This window comes from Lethenteron reissneri, chromosome 24 (genome assembly GCF_015708825.2).
Source record: "Lethenteron reissneri isolate LAM-NWPU_2019-01 chromosome 24, ASM1570882v1, whole genome shotgun sequence".
NCBI classification, from domain to species: Eukaryota; Metazoa; Chordata; class Hyperoartia; order Petromyzontiformes; family Petromyzontidae; genus Lethenteron; species Lethenteron reissneri.
The window spans coordinates 19,723,458-19,738,034 of record NC_083802.1 but is presented as its reverse complement, the minus strand read 5'-3'; the positions used below and the strand labels follow the sequence as shown (position 1 = coordinate 19,738,034).

At 52.5% G+C, this 14,577-nt stretch overlaps 1 protein-coding gene across 3 annotated transcripts in view; it reads right to left on the bottom strand.

Moving 5' to 3' along the window:
- LOC133346765 (transient receptor potential cation channel subfamily M member 7-like) overlaps nt 1-14,577 on the bottom strand; it is a 60,712-nt gene that overhangs the window by 5,467 nt on the left and 40,668 nt on the right. For 2 of the 3 annotated variants that reach the window (XM_061558615.1, XM_061558617.1), the window contains 15 exons: nt 14,170-14,298; nt 13,197-13,445; nt 12,763-12,937; nt 11,869-12,010; nt 11,227-11,426; nt 8,846-8,978; nt 6,180-7,600; nt 5,391-5,485; nt 4,845-4,959; nt 4,015-4,100; nt 3,507-3,565; nt 2,649-2,668; nt 1,905-1,976; nt 446-490; nt 53-118 (listed from right to left, as the gene is read on the bottom strand). In XM_061558615.1, the coding sequence (XP_061414599.1) occupies nt 53-118; nt 446-490; nt 1,905-1,976; nt 2,649-2,668; nt 3,507-3,565; nt 4,015-4,100; nt 4,845-4,959; nt 5,391-5,485; nt 6,180-7,600; nt 8,846-8,978; nt 11,227-11,426; nt 11,869-12,010; nt 12,763-12,937; nt 13,197-13,445; nt 14,170-14,298 (3,007 nt within the window). The remainder of the gene's footprint in view (nt 1-52; nt 119-445; nt 491-1,904; nt 1,977-2,648; nt 2,669-3,506; nt 3,566-4,014; nt 4,101-4,844; nt 4,960-5,390; nt 5,486-6,179; nt 7,601-8,845; nt 8,979-11,226; nt 11,427-11,868; nt 12,011-12,762; nt 12,938-13,196; nt 13,446-14,169; nt 14,299-14,577) is intronic. The other variant, XM_061558616.1, reaches the window with a different exon arrangement.

The window sequence follows — 14,577 nt, the reverse complement described above, 5'->3', positions numbered from 1 at the left end:
TCGTGGTATGAACAGCTGGGCAGTGTTTACATGCATCCTCATAACAACATACCTCTGTGCTGAATCGGCGCAAAGGGGATGGTCTGAGCAAGCCTCATCAAGTTGTTCCTTTCCATTGCTGGAACAAACAAAAACACACACACGCTCGTGGTTACCACATCACTCATGGGCAGGGCCCGTGCATGTGACACATCCCGGCCAAACAAAGTAACGGGGGGGACGTGGCCACCCTGCCACCAATCCTAGGTGGTGGCTCCCATTGTAAATGCCTGGCGACATGCACACAATCCACCAGACGAAGTTTCAAAATACAGATTTATACTTCCCTTCAAAGAACCACAGACGCCATTGTAACTTAAAAAGGAACACGGGATTCCACAAAGCAAATCAATTGAAACGACAGGGATCCCATCGTCGTGGTACGTGTAAGGAAAGCGAGGTTCACCCGAGTAGCTGCTGTCCAGTGACGACTTGTATGGGGAGACGATGCCTACGAACGGTGAAGGAGACACGAGACAAACAGGCGACATTCACGCACAATAAAGCACTGCGAACTAGCGCACTGTCACACAGGCCGACCGCCACGCCAGTCGGCCTAGCGGTCAGATCGCTCACCGACGAGCCCCTCCGTGTGGAGTTGGCAGTTCCAATTCCCGTAACAGGCGCACGGCGATTTCGGTGAGGAATCGCCGAGATGTATCGTGGAGGTCAGAGCGTTCATCTGCGGCTTCGTTTGCGCGAGCGGGCCAACGCGGGGCCTGTGTCACAGTCCAAGTGATAAACCTGTCCTCCGTCCTGTGGAGGCAACGGTTTGCAGGACGGAGCTGTCAAAAGTGCTGGGCCCCTCGTCCCCTTGGGCAGGAGCCCAGTGAGCGTGCACGTGGGAAGGCAGTCCACGGCGGTCGTGAAATACGACCTGGCTGGCAACGTTTTGCCAATGTCATCACGTAAAAACAAAGACACATCCACGTCTTTTACAACGAAAGCACAGCCCCACGTGATGATGCGGCCTCCCCTTTACTGCTGCACATCGGGTTATGTCAGACCGAGCCTACGTTGCCACCCTCACTACCGCCTCCATCTATTCCACTGGAAACAACGAGGCCAATTAATTCGTCGGCGGCCAGTCTCTGATTGGTGGGGGATTTCCTGCATTTAGCTTCCACGTTGATGCCAGGAGGCGCATTGGGCCGAGTTCCCGTGTCTGTGCCGAGGCAATTCCTGCCAGCTTTTAGTGGACAACTGTCAAGCGTCGGTGGGAAAATCACAGCGATTGTATGCTAACTGATTCTGCCCAAGTTTTCCTGACAGAAAATCTGTAAAAAGGTAGGTTTTTTTAAACTAAAAACAAGAATGAGGCCCAGAATTGCTCAGTAGTTGGTTTCCAAATACTTTTGTTTGAGGATAAGCACAGTTTATCGATTGAAAGTTTTTCAACAGAATCGATAGGATAGATAATTTACATGTCCTTTAAAAAAAAAACTACAAAATCCACATCCAACTCATGACCAGCATATAAGTGAGCTAAATGTGACAGACAGCCAATATCACAGACAGCTCCCAATTCAAGGTCCTACTGTTAAAACGACACGCACATCGATGTGCGCCAATGTCAGTACGCTGTTACGTATGGCAAGTTACTCACGTGGATGAAAATAGGGCTATTTTGGTGATTAGTCCAACTTGTAAAATGAACACTGCGTAGCGTGCCATTGATAAAGAACAGCTGCTGTGTAACTTGAAGAGCAGTTGCGTGATGCCTCGTGAATTGTGTAGAAAAAAAAACGGCCCTAACCTTTAAACTACAGGCTGGACATGTCCCCGCATGTCCGCATGTCCGACCGTGAGCAGGAGGAGCTACTCACTTACCCCCTCCCCCGCACCGCCCCCCTCCCCTCCTTTACCTTCCAACTTGCGGGGGCGGCTGAGCTCACGCGACACCGACTGCATGCCGCTCTGCAGGCTCTCGCAAATCGCTGGGGAGCAGATATGCAGCAGAAATCAGCAGCGGCAGCAGCGGCGGCAGTCACCAGATTTACTCCTCGCGTTGAACCCCGCTGGCCCGCGGGGGGCGACACGACGCACGGAGTTTGTCTCATTCGGCTCATGGCCACATGGATGCCTATTGCTTCAAAGCGGCCGGCCAATTATATTTTATCCGTCACCAAAAGCATCTTAGCTGTGCTCATCGGGCACGAGAGTGGAACGATTTGACCTGGCATCAGCACGCGGGTTTCTAAATTTAGAGCGACCAGTATCCCACGTCAATGCAAGGGCCGTTTTTCGTGAAGACAAGCGATCTGTGCGTTCATGTGCGGTTACCGACTGAAGGTATGTGAACCCACTATTTGGCCCGAGGTTAGGAGAATGTTCCCCACCCGTGATTTGCATGCACTGTCACGCCACGCACGCCAAGGCGCTTGCTGCCTTACACAGTGCATCGAGAGAATCAAGGGCTGATAACTCGTGACCAATAACGTATCACAAACAAATGTCACACTTTCACTTGCATGGAAATATGATTGACTGATACATTAATATTGTAAATATGTTTTCATGCATACATATTATACATAGAAAATCACAATAAGATGTATCATGGTGATATGCTCGACACTGTTGATATAGTGTACTACGGTAAAACACACCTGCTTTGGAGGCACTTAGTCTGGAAATGAAACAGAACACAAACCCTCAATTAGCAATGCTCCGGCCGACTCAACACGATCAAGAGACTCGCTGCAGCTGTCACATGCTACACTTCGTTGACGGGGTGATTGCATCAACTACCCAGGAACGAGTCTGCTCTCTGGACAGGAGGCAAGGATCTTCACGACGCCACGTGAAAAGTTCGTTTAGTCTGCGATTGAATTCGCTTCTCAAACCAGGCAAAAATTGGCTGTCAGAAAATGAGTCGAGGTGTCTCATCTTGCTAGAACGAGCATGGCGTGGCGCTCATCTCTGTTGCCAGTTGTCTGCAAGTTGCCGAAATTCCACATTTCCCTGGCGAGAGCTAGTCTCTTATTACCACAACAGCAGTTGGGTTCCTGGAAAGTGCCACTCATTCTCTTCGCACTGCGAGGTCGGCGACCCTCGACCGGAATGAGAAAAAAAAAACGGCGTTGTCATTGCGAGCTGAGTGTTATGACCACGGCACAATCCGCCCGGATAAACTCCGCTCGAATCGAGCATGACCCTACTTGTTCATCGTTGTAGTTTGCTCTTATGTTTAGGGCTTAGGTAACCCTAACTCTAGAAGGTCTGTCACTTCCAGTCGGGTCCCTTACATGTAAACCCACTCTGCTTGAGCATGTGCTGCTCAGCCAGCCTTTCCATCACTCCCCCTCCACACCCGTCCCTCCTCCTTCTTCACGTCTCGACGCTATTTATTTTAAAATCAGTTCCACCCCCTGGTTGGGGGTGAAGGGAGGGCGAGCGAGAGGAGGGGGAGCGTGCGAGGGGAGGGCGAGCGTGCGAGGGGAGCGTGTGAAGGTGCGAGGCCATACCCGGTCACTGGCCCCTCCGCCTGTGGTCTGGTCGCCGCCTCCGAGTCGTCCTGCCACTCCTAGGTGACACACGGACACCACCATGCCATCACTCACACCATCACTAACTCTGCTGCACCATCACCAACATCATAGCTGGTCTGTGCGGGCTGGTGTGGAGGTAAAGATGTGGGAGCACAGAAGTACACCGCAACAGCGGCATTTTGCTGCACTGCCCTCGACTGTCTGCCGTGCAGCCCGGCAGTCTAAAACATGGCAGTTACAACGCACGGTGGTCGCCCATCCACGCACTAACCAGGCTCAAACTCGCTTAGCTTCCGAGACCTGACGCAGATCAGGCGCGTAGCGAGCGATTTGGCCGTAGATGTGGGAAATATGCGGGAAGAGGAACCGACAGAACCGATCCGGGCACCAACAGCGAAGTGAAACACGGCCACATCTGAACACGCCAGCGTCGTCTCAATAGAGGCTCTGGTGGTGCACGTGCCTGTGTCGAGGGCAGGGTTACCTGCAAGAGAGGCACGCGGGAGTTCTCCTTTAAAAAGGTGAACGGGCCAGAATGGGTGCCCATCAGGTCGGGGCTCAGGCTCGATGCTGCAGGGCGCAGAGAGAGGAGAGTTAATCTTTCAACAAATCAACTCGATGGATGACCCAAGTGAAAATATGTTTCATCACGACTAGCCACGGTCAACGCTGGATGAAAACCGACCCAAGCCGCCGCCGTCTCTCACGATTCAATCCACGTGGCGCCTGCACACGAACAGACTTCATCACTGCGTCTGCACGCTGGACCTCCGCTGGGGTGCGTTCGTCCCTGTGGTTGTCGTTATTCTAGACCATCGATCATCATGCCTTACAGCGACGCGTCCTGTCAAAGCCCACTGACTTTTATTAACAGACAATAATGTCAATGATGAATGTCTATAATGTCAATATGTCTCTACATAGTTTATGTTCGATAATCCATGTGTTGATTTTTTGTCTCTCAGTAAAGTATAAAAGTATTTCACATTTATTCTATTACACTCCAACTGAGCATGCATCAGGAGTACGTGTCTAATAATCTGAAGATTGTGATGATATCATTCCCGGTGGCGGGATGACTCAGCCGACCATCCCTGCAAAGTGTATAAAATGAATACTGCTTTGTGAAAAGCTAACAGCTTTCCATTGGAGACGCGGAGTGGTGATGATGATGGTGAGCACGGGTGAGAGCAGGTGACTCCTGGACATCTGTGAAAAAGAGCTTTGCAGCCCATCGGATTCCTCCAGTATGAATAAATATTCCGATTGATTCCGAAGCTTCCAGGGCCCCCCGCTCGTGGGAGCGCGACTCACGCGTTGCCGACGCTGGCGGAGGTGCCGCTCCGGCCTGCCGCTCCGTCCCGGCGCCCGACGCCGCGGCAGCGGGATTCTCGAGCCCAGGCCCCGTCTCATCACCACCGGTCGCCTCCTACACACAATCGTGCGGCACAGGATCACGAAGTCCACTCGAGTGTCATCCATTTTAGGGCAACCGTCACCGGCGACGCGTTTACCCCCGGGCAACTTGCGCAGCAAGTTCTGTCTTGTTAAGCAAAGGAAAAAGGGTAAGGCTACTGCCGATGGAGAAGCTTGGTCTAAACTTACCCTCGTGTAGGACTAAATTTCTCACTGCAATAGGTTCGCCACAGCCATTGCAGGAGGTACACTGGATGCGGTGTGCACTATCATTGTGGAATTAAGGCCCCATTGTTCTTCATCTGTCGTATGGCTGATGGAGATGCAGAGCAATAACTACAATTTCACATTCAGGTGGTCAAGCCAGGCCCCATTAATGTGGCACAAACGGAGGGGGGAGGACGCGTGCGGTGGGTGGGAAGGCGGCGGCCGCCCGGGACCGACCTGCGCCTCGGCGGGCTTGACGTCTGTGACATCGACGCACTCCTCGAACCTGGCCTGCCTCTGCAGGCTCACCCTCCTCGAGTCGGCGGCCGGACCTGCAGCGCAGAGCACGGGGCCGTGCAAGCGTGCGGCGGAGCGACGGTTACAAACACGGTCAACCGATGCAAACGGCTGACAAGTTAAGACGGAGCGTCGTTAAATTGCAATGCACGGATCAAATGCAGGATTTATGTGGAAGCCGGCGCAAGTGACGATCAAGGTTCTGTCCTGTGACCTCAACCCCTCATTGGCACCTGACCCATGTGTCTCCAAACCTTCAGCAAAAAAAAATCACCAATCTGTTTGTTTTGTTTAAAATAACATTACGAGATGTAAAGATTGTTAACCGCAGCACCAACGAAAATAACCGTGAAATTTAACATCCTGTAAAAATCTCAACCAACAGTTGTTAGGCATGTGCTTGTTTTGTGAAAAAACATATCATCCAAAGCAGCGTCGCGTCATCGAGAACAATGTGAAACTTCAGCACCAAATTATTAAATACCATGTTATTCGTAAATACGGAAGAAAATCATCAAGACATTGTTAGCAGCTCATTTTCTCATCTCCGTTCCACAAATCGTCGTCGCATAGAGCGTAAGCGGGAAGGCAGAGCGCAGAGCGGTGACAGGGAGGGGGTCATGCCAGGAGGGGGCGGTGGTGGGGCAGGGAAACAGCTGAGGGTGCACGGGAGGAGGTTCTGATCCGGCGTTATTAGACAACGAGAGACGTGTGTTGGTTGACGCAAACCTTTGGCCTTTCTCGACCTCGAGTGTTCATTATTCATCCCTGCCCCATGTTCGACTGGCAGCGCCAACGTGTGCATCTTCACGGCCTCCCCTTGCTCAGTCGGACTCCTCAGCCGCTCCGGCCGCTGGAGGCCGCCCCCGGGCACCGTCCCCGCCCCCGTCCGCTCCCGTGGGCTCTCGTCGGACGCCTGCGAGCCTTGGCTGGCGGCCGCCAGCGTGAGACGGTTCTTCACCTCGACGAGCAGGCCTTCCGTCTTGTAGACGTTCACGGCCGGCCCCGCTGTGATCACCGGCCAGGGCGCCTTGCTGCGGCCGCACCCGCACACTTCGTCCCCCTCGGGCCGTGAAAATGCGCGGTTCACGTAGCCCCCCGGGGGGTCCTCGCTGTCTTCGCTGCGGTGAATCTGCACGGATCCCAGGCTCCCGGGGGAGTTGTCCCACGGGAGGAACTTACCCTGGGTCCGGCGGCCGAAGAAGGACGAAAACTTCCAGCGTTCGCTGCGGTTGCTCTTGCTCGTCGCTTTCCCCTGCTGGGGGATGGAATTGGTGGCCGACAGCTGCTGCTCCCGCATTAGCGGGGCCGTGCTGCTGCTCATGAAGCTAGGCATGGATGACACGTTACTACGCGGGGAGGCCAAGCCGCCGCCCGGCTGGGCCTGCTGAGACACGCTGGGCAGGGGCAAGGACAGCTGCCGGTGTTTGCTAGCGGTAAGGCTACTGGGGTACGCAGGCTGGCTGGAAGGCAGGGATGAGAACGGGGACAGCTGACGGGGAGTTAGTATCAGCGGCAAAGCGTTGCAAGCCAGCGTACCTGATGGGGTGTCCTTCTCGTGAGACAGCGAGCGCTGCCAGCCGAACCTGGCCGGGCCGCGCCTCCTCAGAGACGAGAACCGCTGGAAGAAATCCTGGTCGGCCAGCGACGCCCTCCCGCTGCCTCCGTCCCCGGACTCGATGCCCAGCTCCATCCTAATGTCCCTCAGCTCCTCCCTGCGCCCCACGGAGTCCTTCCGACGGGCGCCCGTCCTGACCCACTCGGCCGCCGTCTCCCCCGCCGCCGGCCCCTTGGATCCCCCTGGCGTGAAGTCAGAGCCCCGCACGGAGCGGCGGCCTTGCACGCCGCTGTACCAGAATGCCGGCGGAGAGCTGGAGTGGAAGTGGGGACGGCTGTCGGCCCTGGCGCTGGCGGGATGGCCGGGGGGCGTAAGCTGCCGGTTCGAATGCGCCCCAATGCTGTGGGGGGCCTGGCGGGAGATGGCGGGGTCCGTGTCGCGGTCCAGGGCCGAGAGGACGCGTAACGTGTCCACGGTGAGGGCTGACAGGTCCTGCAGGTGGCCGAGCTGCGTGTCCAGGCTATGCAGGCTCTGCTTGATACAATAGACGCGCTCGCTCACCTCGCGCAGCTGGAGGGACATGCCCTCCACCCTGTGGGCGGAGCACGTGGGAGCGGGGGGGCGGAGTGCACGGGAGAGCGAGAGGGCGACGACACAGGTGAAAATAATAACACGACAGATCGAGACTTTTATACAAACCCACAGCATTGATTCAAGAGTAAAATACTTCATGAGTAACAAGGTCAGATCCACTTAAAATCGACTTTTTCTTAAACATAACCTCGAAAAAATAAAAAAACGACGTGAAATATTTCATGTAATTGAATGTGAATCCGTGTCGATACTTCACGTGGCCTCAACGTGCACATAGCCTGGCACAAGCGTCGTGGTGACGTCACCGACGCTTCGTGGTGAATGGCGGTTGTTGTTGCAAAGGACGTTATGTACCTTAAGCACGGAACGTGATTAAGAATGATCCAATAGCGAAACAATTATCTCCCGTTGATTGTACAGAAAACATCTAAATGTTTGTGTTTAGTGATGGCACTAAATTAGCAGCGTTTTCAGCATACATAGTTTACGGCTGTCGAGGAACTCAATACAATTAATCACTTTGACAGCAGAGGGTGCCCTTTGCTCATTTTCTCAACGAATGACGCTTTCAGTTCCGGCTGCTTTCTAGCACAGGGGAGGTCAACATTCAGGCCTCAAACACAGAGGCTCTGGGGAGGCCAATGCAAGGATCAAGGGTGAAGAGATTATAGTGTGGAGCCAAAGGCCACAACTCGCTCGGGCACGAGAGAGCAATCATCGCTGACAGCCGTCACCGGCAGCGTTTGCCACACTATTTCCTGTTGCAAAAAACAAATTCGTTGCCCAAATCTGATCGCTGTTTCGTTTTAGTCGGCCAGTGGGATGGCAACTTCCAATCAGAGCCGAGAGCTTGCACAAATACCCGAGGATGTGTTTTCTGAAGATAAATCATCGTTCATAAAAAAACTTTTTCAACAAACTCTTTTTAGCGTTTTATTATGAAACGCCATTGTAACACCAGGTTGCCACAGCTGCCCACAGTAACAAAAGCGTTGTCAGATAGAGGCACGGGGGGGTCACACTGATCGTTCGGTGAGCAGAGACAAGACACGCCGGCACGTGCTCGGGTCAGGGTGCAGAGCTGAGCCACTTGGTATGTACGTTGAACTTTTTTCCCACCAACCTTGCTAATCGGAGGTGGGCGGAAGGACAACAAACTAAAACACAAAAAGCAGTTCTAGAGAAATGAGTGGTGGCGTCTGGGCGGGGGCCAGTCGGCGTGTGGGGCCCGTGGGGCGGTCACCTCTCGCTGGTGACGCGGATCCTCTCCTCGCTGCTGCAGTGCAGGGTGTCTTGCTTGCCGTGGAAGTAGAGGTCCACGCAGTGCTCCTCGAATTCGTGCAGCTTCTTTTCGTCCTCCTCCGTCAGGTACAGCTCTGTGCACACGTCCGTCCCGGCACCGACGAGCTAGCGCGATCACAATGCTCGGTCAATCGACCTCGCGTCCCTTACTTACAGAGACAACAAACCGGTGAAGCACCGTCCATCGTTGTACCGCACTACTCTCTGAGCCTTCACCGACCAGCGCTGACCAGCGTGGTAAAGTATGGTCAACTAACCCCCACGGCTCAAACGGCGTGCGGAGGCCCTCATCCAGCAGTGGAACAATACGAATGATGGCCATGCACAAGAGCCCACTCGGTCGTGGAGTCTCTTTCTCAATAGACACGTAGGTGTAAATTAGTGGAGAAAAAACAGTGAACAATGTCCAATGGGAAACTAAGCGACATGTCTCGGACCGTGTTCGTGAGCATAAGGCAGATTTAAAACAGGGTAGGACCAATACTTCTGCCGTGGCTGATCATTATTTTAATGCGGCTGGCTCACACGATATATATTTCTCTAAGATGATGGTACTTTGCAAGCCGACTGGCTACCAACAAAGATTCGTTCATGAAGCCATCCATATATACAGACACAGACAATTTCAACTGAGAGGATGGTTATAAACTCATCCATCATTGGAAAGATGTCATCAACCAATTTGAGTCATGACTTGATTTGTGTCTTCTTGTCAACCTCCACCGTCAGCAGTGTGGGTATGTGGAGCGAGGTGCAATGATTGCCTGGCAGCCCTTTAATTGGTGTAGTCCCGCTGCGTTGGCGTTGCTTTCTCCCACATTAACATCAGCTGCCCCGCCCATGCTGCTGACACACTTGGGCTACGCCCATCTCTAAAACCTTCATAAACAGTTTGCCTTTAGAGGCTAACCCCCCTTTTCCTGATGACGACTGCTTGTGTTGCGATCGAAATGTCGTGATTTTAATTTTAATTAAATTTTTATTATTGAAAGAACCAGAATAAGTCTACATTATAGACTGCCAGTACGCTCACTCAGGTTAATAATCATTTCTAGTCTACATTATAGACTGCCAGTACACTCACAAAGGTTAAGAACCAGGCTACAGTCTACATTATAGACTGTCAATACGCTCACTGAGGTTAAGAACCAGGCTATAGTCTACATTATAGACTGCCAGTACACACTCCGATTAAGAGCCAGGCTACAGTCTACATTCGTCTTTTTTGTGTTTTTTTTATTCACTTAATTTTTATTATAATTTTTCTACCTACGTGACTTTACCAAAAGAACCAAAGAATAAGGTCCAAAGTGTAAACAAAACAACACAGAAAACACCATTTGCCCTATGTGCAATGCGAGTAAATATTGTCACACACTAAACAATACATATAAAACAGTAATTAAACATTACATATTAAGTCATATATCATCTGGTGAGTTACATTTATATTGCACGGTAGCTGCATGGGCTTTATTTACAGCAAATGTTTAAATGTGATCGTAAGCCGAGGGAGCTCAATGGCACATTGCTGTGAACAATGTCACGGGATCTTTAATGTCCCCTCTCTTTACCATAGGCACAGTGCTTCGGTAAATCCGTACAAAACTTGTGGGGCTGCCATGGGTGCTGCGCCGTGCACCAAGCGAGCGTCACCTGGGAGAGGACGGCCGCTGTTAATGGACTTTTCCACACCTACCAATGCAGGACCCTCCAGGCAAAGTGCTCTGAGAATGGGCGAGGCCTCCATGGATGAAGGAGGAACTGCTATTCTCACCATTGGCTGCACCTGGTCATACGGCGCTGTTGACTGGTAAAGCGCTCCCATTCACAGGAGTTTAGTCATGAACTAAAATCCTGGTCAGGAGTTAACTGATTCCATCATCTCTGCAGGGTCAGCTAAACGAGCACCAGTTTGCAGGAAATCGACAGTGCTTGTCCTCTGGTGAGACTGCAGCTGGCCCCTTCCATAGCAATGTGGAATTTATATCATTGGCGCAGGGCTGCCAATAGAGATAAGTCCTGTTGCAATTCCCCTTTCACCGTGAAGTCACTTAAACTTAAATGGAACTGTACACTAAAACAACCAAATCGGCAAGGTAGCAGCGGCAAGCTGGTCGCTCCGTAGGTTTTGCCAATGGCAACACTCTCTGCTGCTCCAAAGTATGTATGTATGCTGAACTTCTTTCGCCCCATACGTAGCCAAACGTGCCAATCGGAGGTGCGGTAGTGTGGGGCAGGGGATGAGTTATCCCTGCACGTAACATCGGTGGCGGTCGCGAGAGGCGAGTTAAACGACACGGCACGGGCGCGAGCACTGACTTAGCCAGCTCTGCTTGTCCTTGCGCTTGGCGGGGTTGCGCTTGCAGCGGCGGCAGAGCTGCGAGGCGAACAGCGAGAGGTAGCTGAGCAAGATGAGCGGCGGCGGCAGGATGGGCTTCTGGTGGTAGTACATGGTGAAGTGGTAGCGGTGAAACTTCCACAGCTTGTCTGAGATGTTCTTGGCCTCCAGGTAGATGTTACTGAGGTTGGGTGGGGAAGTGTGCAGGGAAGGGGAGACGGAGGGTAATTTAGTTCACGGCTAACGTAACGATTCTCACCCCTTGTCACCAATCCCAGTTACATATATATATTTTATTTTCGTCCTTGCTGTGCATATAGACTATACAGCGATTCAAACCTTTTAATTCATTAAGGTTATGAAATTGTAGAATCACACTACTGTAAACAAATATAAACTAAAAGTAATTAATGATTATTCAAACATGGTCATGTATTTCAAATGAATCTAAGATAACACTCGAATCAATTAATCGTTTGAGCCATGTTTACGCGTCGAGGGGTGTGGGTGCTATGTGTAGACTTCAACGATCGTGCGTTGGGGGTTGATTCACGCTGTTATTCCCCTTTGAATTTTTTCCCGGGAAAATTTGGAATTTCCACTCATCAAGATGGCACACTCACTTGAAAAATGCGATGAGGAGGTTGACCATGATGATGTACTGCACGAAGAGGTAGACGGCTTGCAAGAAGGGAGTGATGAAGACCCCCGCGGTGCACGGGGGATACTCATCGTCCGTGCTGTTCTTCATGATGTTCTCGCACGCTGCCAACACCGCCACACAGATGCACACAGAGATCCCTCATCTGGCCTTTAATAGACTGTTGGGGCAAGTGCTGTTGACGAGCGCTAATTAAGGCCAGCACAGCGAGCGCCAATTAAGGCCAGCACGGCGCACAAGAGCGACGGTGGCCAGCACCATGCCCGGCCACCTCCGCCTCCCCAGTGCTGAGGTTTATACTCAGCACCAGGTGCTCACTTGATGCTGGATCGACCAAGGGGCGGCCCAGGACCGGTTCGGATGTTGGCTGTAAAGCGGGAATTAAACACAGGTCACCAGGTTCGAAGCGCAGTGCGTTTATCACTGCACTATCCACTCCCCAGACAAACACAATGCGTGTTCATTGAGGTACGAGCATGGACAGCCGAATACATACACGTGTACACACAGATACACAACAGTATCGTAAAAAAATTACACCCTTTACATGTCTACAAAAGGATCATTGAGTCTCAAAGTCACTAAATCAGAAGGGTCCTGCATAGGATTTTTTCCAGCTTTAAACACAGAGCAAGGGAGGAAGAGGAGACACTGATGGCTGGAAACCCCCAAAAGCAGCAACAGCGGTACAAGAGAAGCAACCTCCACTGATGATAAGAGGCCAAGGGGTGATAATAGCTTCGAAACAGCAATTAACAAATGCAAATCACGAGGCACTTTAAACGTGTAACTTTAAGCGCGTTGTAATTGTAATCACTGTGCGTTTTTAACACTCCGGTGACGCGACCATGGTTACCGTCGATCTCGGGCGCATACACCTCCCCGAAAATCATCCAGTAGGGCTGGAAGACGATGTTGCGGGCGAGATACCAGGAGGGGTCGGCCTCCTTGAAGAGGATGGCCTGTCGCGCCACGCCAAAACTCAGCAGCACGATGGCCATGATGATCACGATGGAGAACATATTTGCCATCTGTACGCGCACACGGAGGGAGGGAGGGATCGCGTGAGGCCGTAAGAATGCGTGCGAGGGGTGCGGGCGAGATCCGGGTGGGGGGGGGGGGGTTTGTGCGAGCATGGTGGCCGATCACGCAGCACTCACGAAGAAGGGATGACGAGGTTATGTTCAATGTCCGCACGCATTACTCAATGCCCCAGTATCGCCGAACGCACCGTGTCAAGTGCAGCCTATGGTGCGATGCACGATGGACACAGCTGGTCGGTGGACTCACCATCTTGCCAATCATCATGATGTACGGCCCCACGTTCTGGTTGACGGCGAAGACGTCGAGCAGCCGGACGTACCAGAAGATGACGTCCAGCGAGTACACGATCTTAGCCTCGATGAGGAGGTGCGATTGGGAGCGCAGGGCGACGGCAACGAAGAAGAGCAGGATGCCCAGCGAGTCGTTGATGTTCCAGTAGCCGTCCAGCCACACCTTGATCTTCTGACCAAACTTGCCCGGCTCCGACATGAAAATCTGAACGCCGACAGACGCGCCGGTCATGGCAGCGCGCACTCGGGCGACTCCCGCAGCAGCCCCACGATGCGCATCCACGGCCAACAAAGGAGAATAACGGCAAACTGGGCAACGCGCGGAAGAGACAGTGCCGTTACGGTGTAATAGATTCCTCATCAACAAGTAACCTGCCTTGGGTTTCTTGTGTGGCCCCAAAGAAGGCCTCTGCCCCAACTTGTATTGTCTTCAATCCTCTACCAGTGGAAGATCATTGAAGAACAGCAGACGAAGAAGTAAACAAAACAATAAATAAATAAATGTTATTTATTTATCCAGGAAAGCCTAAGTATCCAAATAATTTTTCAGCAGGGATTTTGAATTGGGATCGTTGTCCAATTCTTTTTTTTAAAGCAGTGCTTTTGGAGTTGGGAGAAAACCACAGAAAACCCATGCATGCGAGGGGATAGCACACCAAAGCACGAGCAGATGGGTCACAACCTCTCACTCTCTGTGCTGACGCCTCCGAGTCACTCCGCAGCCCAGCGGCTTTGCGAGTTTCCCTGACCTACACGACCGGTCAAGAACCCTGCCTCTAACGGCCTGGACCACAGACGGCGCAACACGATGGGCCAAGCGGGGAATGTACTCGTTGCCCAGCTGCTGCCAACCACGCGACCGCGTGGCCCCACACTCGCCGGGCGGGGGTGGCGTCCGCTCGGCCCTCGCGACGGGCACCATCGCTCACCTCCCGCACGCGCTCGATGGCCGACATGAAGAGGTAGAGGATGACGAACCACTCCTGCACGGACGGCAGCTGCTGCAGCTTGACGAGCACCACGTAGGTGAAGAGCATCAGGAAGCCGATGTACGCCAGCTGGTGGGCGATACGCGCATTGGACACGCGGGTAAAGAGACGGAGCGCACTGAGGCATGCTGCGCATACATACGGCCGCTACACGCACACAAGTGTTCGACGCAAGGCACACGAGCACCAAAACAACAAACAGAAATAAACAAGTATATATATGCCAGTTGAACATTTATATTAACATCGGGCAGTACCACCGGCCTTCACACTCCCGCAAATCTCATAAACGTGGGCATTCAATTTTATTTTAAGAACAATCCACCATTGAATGGGGAGAGTTGCCCA